A 13,606-nucleotide genomic window follows, 5' to 3' on the forward strand; every position below is an offset into this window, starting at 1 on the left:
GAATTTCTAAAGAGGTTCAGAACACAGTAGAGGGCCTCCTTTTGATGGTCATAAGCTTTTCTTGGAGACACAAATGACTCCCTGCACACGTTGAAGGGCTCTGGGGCTACCGTACATTCCTTGGGCATTTACACACCTACGAGCAAGAAATGTTTTAGTAGGTCTCAGGCTGCCCAGAGGTCATGCCCTGCTCAGTTCTTGGAATACCATAGAACCCCGGAGCCTCCCAGAGAGAGAGACAGGTTTCAGAGGAAGAGGGCTGCACAGCTGCCCTCCATGACCACCCAGGCTTCATCTAAACAGTTTTGATGGGTTGATCTAGGGTTCGATGATGACTCTGGAGTTACAGTTTCTGCGCTCTAGCCTGCCTCCCTGCCTTTGGGGACTGTCTCTTGTCCATTCTGACCAGGCTTGGGAGTGAATCACCATGGACTGATGATTCTTGAAAGTCATAACATCGGGATATACTATCCAGTGTGTCACTCCTCCCTTCCACCCCCCCCTTCCCATCTGTCTTCAGGGACCCCCCTCACAAATTTATACTGAGGCAAGAAGTAGACTTTCTCCTCTGACTAGGAACGATATAACCCTTCCCCTAGGGTTAGGGGCTTCTACTCAAAATACTTCCTAGGGCCAAAGGAGGACAGAGGTTGGAGGTTGATCTTGGATCTGAGACTGATCAACAAATTCATGAAGCCTCAAAAGTTCAGGATGGTGACTCTAGCACTTTAATTCTTCTTCGAGTGCTGTCCCTGTGGGTGCTCTACTCCAGGTGTCAGTGCGTCTCGGCACTGTTGATCGGAGATCTTCGGTAGCAGTGCCTGGTCGGGACACACGCACTCAGCTGCTGTCTCACGGCGGCGTTAGGGTCTGCCTCAGCGCATGCGTCCCGCACCCCCCTCAGTTCCTTCTCAGCCATCCTCAGCTGAAGATGAGACTCGGGGCAGTGCTGAACCTCTTCCCTGGTCACTGAAGGAAATAAGTAAAAAGAAATAGAAATAGTTAGACAGAAATATCCCAGTTCTCTCCCTTCCTTTAGAATAGTTCGTTCCTCGGCAAGATACACGTACCTGCTAAGTGTATCCATTGTACCAGCCTGAAAACCAGGGCTCGTCGTGACAGGGACTTATGGCTAAAAATGCTCCTGATAGAGAAATCTCTGCAGCCATCTATGGAGATGGGCACAAGTAAACCCTCTCCCTCACGCGCCCTTGCTACGTCGGAACCGATCAGGAGCGCGGCTTCACCCTCTCAAGTGAGGAGGCAGGAAGCCCCCATGTCTCCGCACAGAGACTTTCAAAAGGGTAAGGGTCTCCGACGAGATCTTTACCCTCGGTGCTGACAGCGCCAAAAGCAGGCACCTCCAACCGCCCCAGCACCTCAGCCATGGCTCACACGGGGCGCAAAAGCAGGGACCCGACTTCCCACAGAGGGAACTCCTTGGCACCAGTCCCGTCGGCACTGAAGATGGACCCGGTACCGGCAGCGCATTCTACCCTGGCACCGAGTCTGCCCATCACCCCCACAGCAGACGCGGACCCCATGCAGGGTGCCTATAAACGGCCCACGGCACCCATGAAAGCTAAACAAAAGTCTCTGCGGGCTTCCGCTCATGTTCCGTGCCCTGCAGGACCACAGCCCATGGAGCAGCAGCAATTTTTGCATCAAGATGGCATCTCCGTGGCCCCTGAGCCTTACTTTCTGCTCCTTGACACACAGCGCTCAGTGTTTGAACAGCCATTCTCGCCACCCAACCTGGCTACCCCCACTGACAGGGAGAGTGACATGCAGCAGCAGACAGAGTTCTCCCTGCCTGATTCTCCTCCTCCACCAGAGCCATATCTATCTCAAGGCATGGCACTTCACAAGAACCAGCCTCAGTTTCCCTACTTTGTCCCCCCGTGGGCAGGGCCTCACTTTTCTTACCCTGTGCTTTGGCCTCAGTGGTACCCTTGGTCGGCTCCTGCTACCACTCCTCCTCGCGGCCCTTCCACCAGACCGCAAGCCCATTCTGCGCCTCTGTCTCCAGCTCCATCTACATCTAGAGCTCCTGGACCCCCTCTTGAAGAGGTGGGCTATGAACTCTTCCCTGATTCACCACCTCCTAACTCTCCATCAGCTGCAGATGGAGTCCTCATGCCTCCACCGCCACAAAATGCGGAGGACTTTAAGCAATTCCAGGAACTTTTCAAGCAGGTGGCACTCAGCCAGGACATTCCTTTTGGTGGAAGTCCAGGAGACACAACACAGACTCTTCAAAATCCTCCAACCCTCTGCGCCCTCAAAGATCACGCTACCCATAAACAAAGCCCTTTTAGAACCAGCTGACACTCTCTGGCAGACCCCTGCCTCCATCCCACCAACAAGGAAAAAGGCTGAACGTAAATATTATGTTCCCACTAAGGATGTGTAGATTTCTTTTTTTCCCCACCCACAACCAAACTCTCTTGTAGTGGATGTAGTGACACAGAACAAAACAGCCACAATACTGGCCCACTCCGCAAGACAAGGACCTCAAATGGCTTGACCTCCTGGCCGCAAGGTTTATACCTCCTCCACTTTTTGCAATTTAGAATTGCAAATTACTTCGCCCTCCTTGTAAGCTATGACTGTGACAATTACAACAAGCTCTTTGATTTTACCTCCCATATCCTGGAGGACAGGAGAGCGGACTATAAGTCAGTCCTTGTCGAAGGTCAATTTGTGTCCAGGACGGCACTATAAGCATCCCTGGACATGGCAGACACAGCAGCCCACACTACTGCAACTGCAGTGGTGATGCACAGGTCTTCCTGGCTGTCTGCATCCGGTGTCCCCAAAGATCTGCAGACCAAAGTGGAGGACCTTCCCTTTGACAAAGATAAACTTTTTTCTAAAAAAACTAAGTCCTTCACACTATGAAAGACTCTAGACACACCCTGCACACACTGGGCATATACCCGTCCCTCCCCAGGAGACAACATCATTAACCTTATTAGAGGCCTTGTGCACAACAATATCACCGGCCTCAGTCCAGACCATATGATGTTGGGAAGCACCACAACAGATCTTGTAGGCGCAGACAAAACCATGCGCAACCAGCTACCTCCCACCCAGCGAGAAACAAACAGCAATTTTAAAGTGTTTGTCGGGGGTCTGCGAAACCGCCCATTGACTCTGCCGCTTATTTGGCCACCACCTCCAGTTTTGCCGCTATGTCTGGCAACAGGTCACACAGGACCGCTGGGTCCTGGAAATAGTTCAATCAGGTTACTCCATCCCTTTCATATCCTGCCCGCACACCCTTCCCTGTCCCTCTTCAGGGTGCTCACAAGCACCTACTTCACGTAGAAGTGGCTCATCTTTTACAGCTAGGTGCAGTGGAACCTGTACCAATGCAACGTCGGGGAAAAGGGTTCTGCTCCCACTACTTTCTGACCCAAAAGAAAAGCGGGGGATGGAGACCTATACTGGACCTACGCCGAGTGAACAAATTTGTACGTGTACAGAAATTCAAGATGGTCGCATTGGACACAATAATACCCGCGCTAGAACAAGGGGACTGGTTTACAGCCCTCGACCTACAAGATGCCTATTTTCACATATCCAGCAAACAGACACTTCCTGCGATTCACAATCAGACACAACCATTTTCAATACAGAGTGCTTCCGTTCAGACTGTCCACAGTACCGAGAGTATTCTCCAAGACATTAGCTGTAGTTGCGGCCCACCTCTGCAAACACGGGATTATACTTTTCCCCTACCTAGACGACTGCCTTATCAAAGGTGGCACATACGACAAGACATTAAAGGCAACGCGTTTTATCATCTCCCTCTTCCACAGTCTAGGCCTGCAAAATAAACGTCCAAAAATCCACCTTGATACCCACACAGCAGATCGAGTTCATTGGAGCTCACCTGGACTCAATTCGAACCAGAGCCTTGCTCCCACACAACAGATTCCTCGCTATTACGCATCTCATACACACGCTCTCTGTTCGCTCCAGAATATGGGCACGAACCTGCCTACAGCTTCTTGACCACGTGGCAGCCACCACCTTTGTGGTCAAATATGCCAGACTGCACATGAAATGTCTTCAGGGTTGGCTCAACTCCAACTACAAACCCAGCAGACACAGCTTCTGCATGACACTAACTCTTCCAGCAAACGTATTGGCCTTCCTACAATGGTGGACAAAACCAGAGAACCTGCTCTCCCAGGATAACGGTTGGCTTCTCCATCTGCAGCTTCAGAAACTCCAACTGACGGCGTGGTTCCTTCATGGTTTCAAACCCACGAATTAGCTTGTTCAGAGCCGGTCCAATACGTTGTCCTGCACAGTAGAAGAGACTCTACTTGTAAGACTTACCTGCAAAAGTGGTTCTCCATATGGTGCTTCCACAAATGCTTGACACCCCAGACCCTGACCCTCCCTGACATCTTAGACTACCTTTTAAAACTAAAACAGGACGGGCTCTCGCTCAGCTCTGTTAGAGTACACTTTGCGGCTCTCACCACCTTCCATGATCCGCTGAACAGATATTCACTTTTTGCCCACCCCACCATAACACGCTTCCTCACGGGCCTTCAAATCCCTACCCTGAGATTCACCCACCAGCAGCCTCCTGGAATCTCAACCTAGTTCTCAGAGGCCTCCCTTAAAGCCCCTGGCTACCTCATCCATACTCCACATGTCTATGAAAGTAGTTTTCTTGTGAGTAACCTTCTCTTTCTTTACTAGAGAATGGGGATTGGCTTTTGTCCTTCAACCTACAGGATGCCTACTTTCATATAACTATACACCCACCACACAGGAAATACTGATGATTCATCATAGGTCAAGATCATTTTCAGTATTGCGTGCTCCCCTTCGGCCTATCCTGAGCTCCAAGAGTATTTTCAAAGGTTCTAGTAGTAGTGGCAGCTTACCTTAGGCAGGAAGTGATATTGGTCTTCCTGTACTTCCACGACTGGCTATTCAAGAGCAACACCTTCGAGGCAGTGTTATTGCCACCCAGATGACCCTCGCTCTGTTCCAAGAATTGGGCCTACAGCTGAATGTAAAGAAATCCATGCTGGTACATGTATAAAGGATACAGTTTATAAGAGTGTACTTGTACCTCCCTTTGGACAGATTTGTGACCTTGTTTGGTCTGGTAGGGACAATTCAGGGAAGCCCTTGGGTCACAATAAAGTACCATCTTCAACGCATGGGCTGTGTGGCAGCTTGTATCTTTGTGACCAATCACACAAGGCTACACCTCTGCTGCTTCCAGGGTTGGCTAAAAACTACCTATTCTCTGAACAGGGTCACTTTGGACAGGTAGGTGACGGTCCTCTTGCACTTAAAAAACTCCCTAGACTGGTGGTAGGAGCAACGCAGCGTTTGTGCGTTTATCCCTTTCTGTCACCCAACCCCAACAGTGACTAACTGACACTTCCCTGTTAGGATGCGGGACCCACTTCGACACCCTCATGGTTCAAGGCAGATGGACAGCCCACAAAACCAGTCTCCACATCAAACTGTTAAGAGCTAGAAATCTCCCATCAAGGGCTCAAGAGGTGCATACACACTTGAAGTGGAGCACCCATAGGGGGACACATCTTGAAGAGCCATAGTCACAGCACAGGGCAAGTAAAATTTCTTTGTGGCATAACTGAAAATAGACCCTCTGTATCTTGACTCATCATTTTCCGTCTTAACCCCAAGACCGTCTTCCTCCCATTTAGATAGGACTATTTGGAGATTCAGTATAGACTAGAAAAATTTCCATGCATGAGTATATTCTGTCCCTCTTTTATAAGTATGTTAAAACAGTGATCTATACTTTTAATGTTGGTGGAAAAGGATCTTACCAATACCTAAGGTCCTTTTAACAAACATTAGACTCCCCCCCCCCCCCCCGCTCCTCCCCCCCCCCCCCACACACACACACAAAAAGTGGGCGCAAAATAGTTTTAGGCACATGTTTTCAGATACACAAAGTAATGGCCTGACAAAGCTTTACGTGCAGTAAGGGGAGAAGTGCCGTTCTCTTTTATCACAATGTTATTCCAAAATGCGTTTCTCATGATAGGACCAGAACATCTTGCTGTACGTACCTGGATGACTGGAACCATTCCAGTGTACGTTGGTGGTATTATACTCAGTCTTCTAACCAATAAAACCAGTTTAATCTTTAGCTACTATATGTCTTGGGCACACAAGTTTCTCCTTTCAGAAAAGTAAGACTTCAGTTCCTGCTCCCATGTTAATTTAGTGCTGTCAGCCAAGTGCATAAGGTTGGTCACACATTGGAAAAATGTCAGTGTTTTGTGAGTTGTTTGTCAATTCATGATCTAAGGGAAGCTGGGAGCCAACACTTCTTACAAGGATCTTGTCACTTTAGTAGGTTCAAATGTCAGAAGAGACTATATTATGATCACCTGGTCTGATTTCCTGTATAACACAGGCCAGAGAATTTCACCCAAGGATTCTTGCATCTAGTACACATACTCCAATTCAACCACAGATATTTTAGAAAGGCATCCAGTTCTGATTTAAAGACTCCAAGTGTTGGGAAAGCTTACCGTACTTGTTGGTAATCTGTGTAAAATGTGCATCTTATTTGCAGTTTGAACTTTGCTGACTTCATCTTCATTAAGTAACTAATAAATTGATTAACAAGTTAACTTAGACTGTTTGTACCAGTCTTTGAAGAAATATAAGGGTTAAGTGCTTAAGGTAGAGTACTTAAGTCACAATTGATTTCATTATTCAGATGCCTGAGGTAGCATGCTTTATGAAGAAAAAGTTACGTTATTTACCGTAAGTGGAGTTGAGAGAGAGATGTTCAGATCATCCCCACGTTTTTTCAGTAGGTCAGTTTCGCAAAGACATCCAGGAGTGAAGGAGTTTGGCCATCATATTTCCCTTTCTAAATGTGATCTTAGCACTGTGGGATGCATATATCAAGGCGTGTAGTCTTGTTCCTAGTTAATTATATGTGATTTCTGGAACTATGCAGTATAGCATTCTACAGTAGTAATAGTAATATAATAATATCACCAAGCTCTTATAGTGCTTTTCATCAGAAGTTCTAAAAGGGCTTTAGAAAGGATCATATTTTATAGAGGGGGAAACCGAGGCACAGAGGTGAATGACTTGCCCAAGGTCACCCAGCAGGCTGGGTGGCAGAGCTGGAAATAGAAACCCAGGTCTCTTTGCCCTAGTCCAGAGCTCTATCCACTATGCAGCATTGTCTGCTAGTAGTGTAACTCTGTAGAGAGAATACTTTTGGAGAACCCAAGCTACCTTAAGTAATCTAGTTATATTTGCACAAAATGAATTTTTGGTGAAGTAGAAGCTACTTGGAAGTAATTTTTAATATGGCAGCAATCAACAAAATGCGGTCTCATGCAAAGGTACCATATTCCATTCTTCTCCTTCGCAAAATTGCCTTTGCAAGTCTCCCTGAGTTGGAACGTCATGCCGTGACTTATAAATCCTAGAGCCATTTCAAATCCATTAATAATCATTAGGGCCATGACAGTGCATCAGCTGAAGAACAGAACAATTGAACCACGATTGTAAAAAGGCCCCAGTTATTAATTTTTTTTTTCTGCCTTGCCTGGGGAGCCCTGCAGACCAGAGAAGTCCAGAATGTTTGTAGCACTTAGCAGTACACAGACCTTCCCCCTCACCCACACGTCTTCCTCTCAATAAGCCCACCATGTTGTATAAAAGAGAGTAACACAGGTCAGTCTGAAGCTTCTCCTGCTCTTGGAAAAGGCTCCCCTGGCTACTTTGGAGCCTTTATGGTCCTTGTGTGCCACTGTAGCAGAATCTGCATGTAACACTTTTTATTTATTAAAAAAAAAAAAAAAGATTGTGTCTAGGCTCTCTCTGTCTCTGTGACTCCCAATCACATGTAATTAGTTCCAAGTAAAATGATGTGTTTTTCTAACAGCCCTGGAAACACAGTGACTGGGGAGTTTTCTTTCTTTCTCTCATATCCCCACTTGTCTTAAAGATTCTCTAGGCCAAATTGTTATCTTATTTATGCCTGCCCAATGCCATTGTCTCAAGAATAATTTCATATGCAACCTCTTTGCCTTTGATGAGTTTAAACAGGTATAACTGATTGGAATTTACTAAATCTTTGATGCTGCATCAGAAGGAATAGAATCTGGCTCTCTGCTGTGTTGGCTTTCACTTAGTGAAATGTGGTAAACTGTATCACTGAAGTCAGCCGATGAAGTGCTGAATATACATACAGAGCAGTACTGCTGTATAAAAAGGTATGCAGCTCAATGGTCTACACAGGCACATTAACGCACAGCACGAGTGTGCTTTAGAAATCTCATCCCAGTAGAGTGTCTTCTCCTACTGTTGATGCAAGCCCTAAATGACTAGCCAAAAGTCACACAGGAAGTCTTGGAATTGAACCCAGATCCCCTGTGTTGCAGTCTGGTACTTTAACTAATTCTGTTGTGATTTTGTTGAAGGGAGTGGTAAAATAAGGTCTGTAAATAAATCTGATTCTACATGTTGGCTTGGAGTGCCATAATCTCTATGCTAAATGGGATGGGATGGCGCTCTTGACCTTTTAAGATGCTTCCTTTCACATCTCTCTTAGGAAATTGCACAGGAAATACCTCTGAATCAGATGGGGAAGACTGCTCTCTGTACAAGGTGTTTCCATTTGGGTTATCTGAGGATTCACTTTACACCTTTTACTCTGCAGTTCTTTAATACTGCAGTGGCAGTAGGTGCTTGTTTCAGGAGGGCAAACTTTGAATCTGAATTAGTACTTCTGAGCTCTTGCCTGTAAGCTTGCCAGTCTACTACAGAGAGACGGGATTTGAAGAGGCAATTTTCTGAAGGAGAAAGGAAGGCTACTTTACCATGGAATTCTCTGAATCTATTGCCCTTGCAGATCCACCTTGACTTTCTCTCCTTCCTCACCTCTTTAGAGGCTTAAGCAGAATGTTGTTCAGGCAGAGCGGAGCAGAGAGACGTCTGTCGATATGGCCCTTTTGTCACCTAGATTAGAATGTTTTCAGATCAGTAATTAAGGTGTACTCATGACCAGAATAGTTAACTGCTTTTAAGTGGTTCTGGGACTCCTGAGAAATGGCATGTGACTTCTACAGTATGGTCTGCAGAGGAAATGTATTCAGAAAACTCTATTTACTGGTAAGTAATGTTTCTTGTTTTGGAATTCATAAATATATGAGAAATGTACATCTTCAGTTTTAATCTTCTGGGCCATATTTTTTGTCACATAGGAAAGTTACATGTCACAATCAATTAATTTTTCCCTTTTTTTGCTTTGTGTTTTAAGTAACAAGCCAAACCCCAACCAGATCAATGTAAATAATGTCAAACCAGGAGTGGTAAATGGTACAGGAGGACAGGCACAGAACACGGGAGCAGGACGGGCCTGTGAAAGCTGCTATAGTAAGTGATTTGCAATTGTGCAAGAGCAGCAGAAGTACTCTAGCACTGAGACTGAAGTAAAGCTTTAATAAGCTACCATGCAGGGTGGGGGTGGGTGAAATAGGCAGGGTTTTTCTTTACATAAATGTTTCTTAAGTTTTTAGAGTGGGTGGATTTTATTGTAAATAGCTGTAAGAGCTGATGTTTCCTGTGAAATAATAGATGGCTCCTGAGTGAAGACAAGTATTTAATTCATTGGAGAGCTTTATAATGTTTTCACAGCTTTATAATGGTAGTGGAAAGTCCAAAGAGCATGGTTACATCCTTGTATTCACTATGGTCTTATTGGCTAATATGTCTTGGTCTAATAGGCTTCCCTCTCCTTTATGGAGAGCCTTTTAGATGTGCTAAAACATAGGACTTTATGGAGAGTCAAAATGACTGACTCTCTTTCTCTTCCCTAAGTAAAGTTGGGGAGGGGATTTCTAAAATAGAGGGGAAAAGTTAGTCTCCCCCCTCCCCCCCCCCCATGCAAAAGGGGTGGTTGTGTTTCAGAGTTACAGCATGAAATATCTCAAAGGCATTACCAGGAAGTTTCCCCATCCTAATGACTCTTACTCATTTTACTGTTTCAAATGATATACTACAGAGTATAATTACTGGAGCTAAGGCCATTATAAGAGACAAGGTGGGGGATGTAATATCTTTTATTGGACTTTTATTGGACTCTCACTTCTGTTGGTGAGAGAAACAAGCTTCTGAATTTCTACAGAGTTTTTCTTCTGTGTAGCTCGAAAGCCACACACACACACACCCTCCCCCCCCCCCCCCCCAGAAGTTGGTTCAATAAATAATTTCCCTCACTACCTTGTCTTTCCAATATCCTGGGACCACCATGGCTATAACACTGCATAATGCCATTATAAAATTAATGATGATGGAATTTGCCTCATTTTTGATACAACAGGCTTATGATCTAGTTTTGTTACCTTGTGAAGCTGAAAGGTCTCTTTCTCCTTTGAGATTGTAAAGATGGTTGTAAAGGCTATAAACTTTGAAAATCAATTCTGTTTAAGAATATATATTTCCACCTTTATTATCCCTAGCCACACAGTCTTACCAGTGGTATTCTTGGGGTCCCCCTAACATGCAGTGTCGCCTTTGTGCATCCTGTTGGACATACTGGAAGAAATATGGTGGCTTGAAAATGCCAACGCGATTAGATGGAGAGAGACCAGGACCAAACCGCAATAATATGGTATGTGCATCCAGCGTAAAATAATATGGTATGTACATCCATTGCAGGAGGCTCAGTACTGCAGGTCAGGGAACCGAATGCCCATTCCAATGAACAGTAATGGAAAAAGTATCCCTTATTCCTGCCACACACAACCACATCAAATAATATACAGTAGAACGTCAGAGTTATGAACACCAGAGTTACAAACTGACTGGTCAACCACATGCTTCATTGGGAACCGGAAGTACGCAATCAGGCAGCAGCAGAGAGAGAGATAAAAAAAAGCAAGTACAGTACAGTACTGTGTTAAACGTAAACTACTAAAAAAGGGAATGTCTAAAAACAAAAACAAAAAAAACAGACAAGGTAAGGAAACTGTTTCTGTGCTTGTTTCATTTAAATTAAGATGGTTAAAAGCAGCATTTTATTTTCTGCATACTAAAGTTTCAAAGATGTATTAAGTCAATGTTCAGTTGTAAACTTTTGAAAACTACCATAACGTTTTGTTCAGAGTTACAAACAGCCTCCATTCTCGAGGTGTTCGTAGCTCTGAGGTTCTACTGTACAACTGTTTAAAGCCTAAACCAACAGAATTATTAGTCAGAACTTGTCTTTTTTATGACATAGTAAGGGTCTGGCCTGTGCAATAATTGATAAGTCATCTTTGTCCACATGTAGTTAAGTATGTAAACCTTAGCCCAAGGCCAACCTTCCAAGATACTGAATGCTTAAATTGGTCCACATTAAAGTGTAGGGCCAAAGTTTTCAAAAACGAATAGTGGCTAGGGAAGAGCAGCAGCAGTGCAGATGGGAGAAGATAGTAGGTTGTGTTGTGTTCTTAGCTTGTTGAGACTTCCCTCCTAATCTCTGCCTCCCACTCTTGTCCTTACCTCTATCTCTGTGGTTTTCCTTCAGCCTGTATCAACTCCAAGCTCCTATCTCTGTCCCCAGGAGCCTTTCAGAAACTGAGTAGAAGCACATACTTTACTTTGAGCGAGCATCCTTTAAAAATTTAGGAAAGAGGGGGTTGGATAGGAGGGTGTAGGTGGAAATGACTTTTAGAATGGACTATGTATGTGGTGTTAACTGATGCTGGTTTCTGGTGTTCTGCAAATTTCTAATAAAAATCAGTTGTGAACAATAAAAGTGCTTGTGCTTTTTTCCTTTTCCCAGAGTCTTCATGGTGTGCCAGTGCGAAACAGTGGGAGCCCCAAATTTGCCATGAAAACACGACAGGCTTTCTATCTGCATACAACAAAACTGACAAGGATTGCCAGACGCTTGTGTCGAGAGATCTTGCGTCCTTGGCATGCAGCAAGACATCCCCACCTGCCCATCAACAGTGCAGCAATCAAAGCAGAATGTGAGTATTTATCCAGATATCCAGCTACTTACTATGAAATTGGGAAACCAGAATTTGAGATTAATTCCTTTGGGAAAGACTTGAGTTAAATCTTTCAGAGGTACTGTGGCTAAGCACAGATGACCTGCTGTTACTTATTTTCTTTACAGAAATGGCCTTAACTCATCACACTATTATCAAATATCACATTTGAAATGTCTCAGCTTTTTTTTTAAGTGTCACTTGTTTGCCAGTATGCAGCACATTCCCTTGCCTGTGTGTACACTTGCCAAAACATGCACCTACTCTGTAAACATCCTTTTTTACTAGAAAGCTCTCCAGAGAAAAGTTGTTTTAGACTAAGTTAATGTCCAAGACTCCGTTCCTTTTTAATAAGAAAATAAATGTTTTCCCAAATCCCGATATTGTCTTCACAGGCACAGCACGCTTACCAGAAGCATCAGAAAATCCATTGTTGTTAAAACAAGTTGTTCGAAAGCCTTTAGAAGCAGTACTCCGGTATTTAGGTAAATATGCTACAGACTAATTCTCCTAACTGCTTGCGTATTTTCGTACTGCTGGGTAAACTGATCTGGAAAAATAGGATCCGCTTCCCCCAAAATTTTGCCCATCTCTAGAAATAAATTAATAACCTTTGGTAAGGTCCGGAAACGTTCAGTTTATAGACTATTGTGTCCTTCTCTAGAACAGAGGAAAGTTCAAAATGGCCCTTGCAGCCTTTCTCCTCTCCACGCTATGTAGAGGTTTGGTGGTTCAGCAGCCTACTACCCACCCTCCATCCTATATGCGAAACTCTTCTTTAGCAGTCATGAGGCAGCCTCCGGTGTCTGGGTGAGAGACCTTCTGCTTACAATCCATAAATGTGATCAGTGGGATGCAGTTGGCTGGTCCACAATCCCACTCTGGTACAGTCTTAATGTAACTCCTACAATGGGATCCACTGTGCAGCCTCTTCTCAAGTCTAAAAGGCCTAAGGATACAGAGCTTTCTCCATGAAGTGCTTATAGTAAGTGTTATGCAGGAGTTATAGAAGGAGACTGCAGCTCTGCTTTGGGCCTCTCTTTAGCATCATAATCACTGCACAGTAGGCAAACGTCTGAGAAGGATATCACTAGAATTTAACAGAAAATGAGTTGGCATTTGCTTGCTTGACCTTTCATGCCTTTGAGGATAAAGATTCTGAAGTGGAAGAGGTTTAAGTGCAGAAATTATGGTCAGTGAAAGATTCATAGATTTCAAGGCCAGCAGGGACCATTGTGATCATCTAGTCAGACTTGGTGCATAACACAGGCCACAGAACTTCCCCAAAATAATTCCTAGATTGTTAGTTCTTGCATCCAACTACTGATCTCAAAAAAACATTTAGGTGCCAGAGGTGGTTCAGTAGGTAGTCCTCTTCCTCACGAGTGAGTTTGAAACATGATCCCAGGGTGAAGTTAGTATGTATTGTGCTGCTGGAGGTTCTGTCTTTCAGATTGCACATAAAAGAAAGGTCTCAATCACTTCTGACCATTTTAAAGCAGCCAAACAAAACCCCAGACTGCTTCCCTCTTTTACAAAAGTAGGGGAATTAATTCTTGTATCCTGTCCAAAAATTCCTT

General features: G+C 44.6%; 1 protein-coding gene across 26 annotated transcripts in view; it reads left to right on the forward strand.

Moving 5' to 3' along the window:
• The window catches only part of LOC101932594 (metastasis-associated protein MTA1), a 384,146-nt gene that overhangs the window by 324,079 nt on the left and 46,461 nt on the right, over positions 1–13,606 (forward strand). For 24 of the 26 annotated variants that reach the window (XR_010590039.1, XR_010590040.1, XM_065555713.1 and 21 more), the window contains 4 exons: positions 9,308–9,423; positions 10,509–10,660; positions 11,816–12,005; positions 12,422–12,511. Coding sequence is in view for 23 of the 26 variants with exons in the window: in XM_065555713.1 (XP_065411785.1) it covers positions 9,308–9,423; positions 10,509–10,660; positions 11,816–12,005; positions 12,422–12,511 (548 nt within the window). In the remaining 3 variants the exon portion in view is untranslated. Of the gene's footprint in view, positions 1–9,307; positions 9,424–10,508; positions 10,661–11,815; positions 12,006–12,421; positions 12,512–12,690 lie in introns of all 26 variants that reach the window. The other 2 variants (XR_010590038.1, XM_065555717.1) reach the window with 2 other exon arrangements.

The sequence above is a fragment of the Chrysemys picta genome, chromosome 8, assembly GCF_011386835.1.
Source record: "Chrysemys picta bellii isolate R12L10 chromosome 8, ASM1138683v2, whole genome shotgun sequence".
Taxonomy (NCBI): Eukaryota; Metazoa; Chordata; order Testudines; family Emydidae; genus Chrysemys; species Chrysemys picta.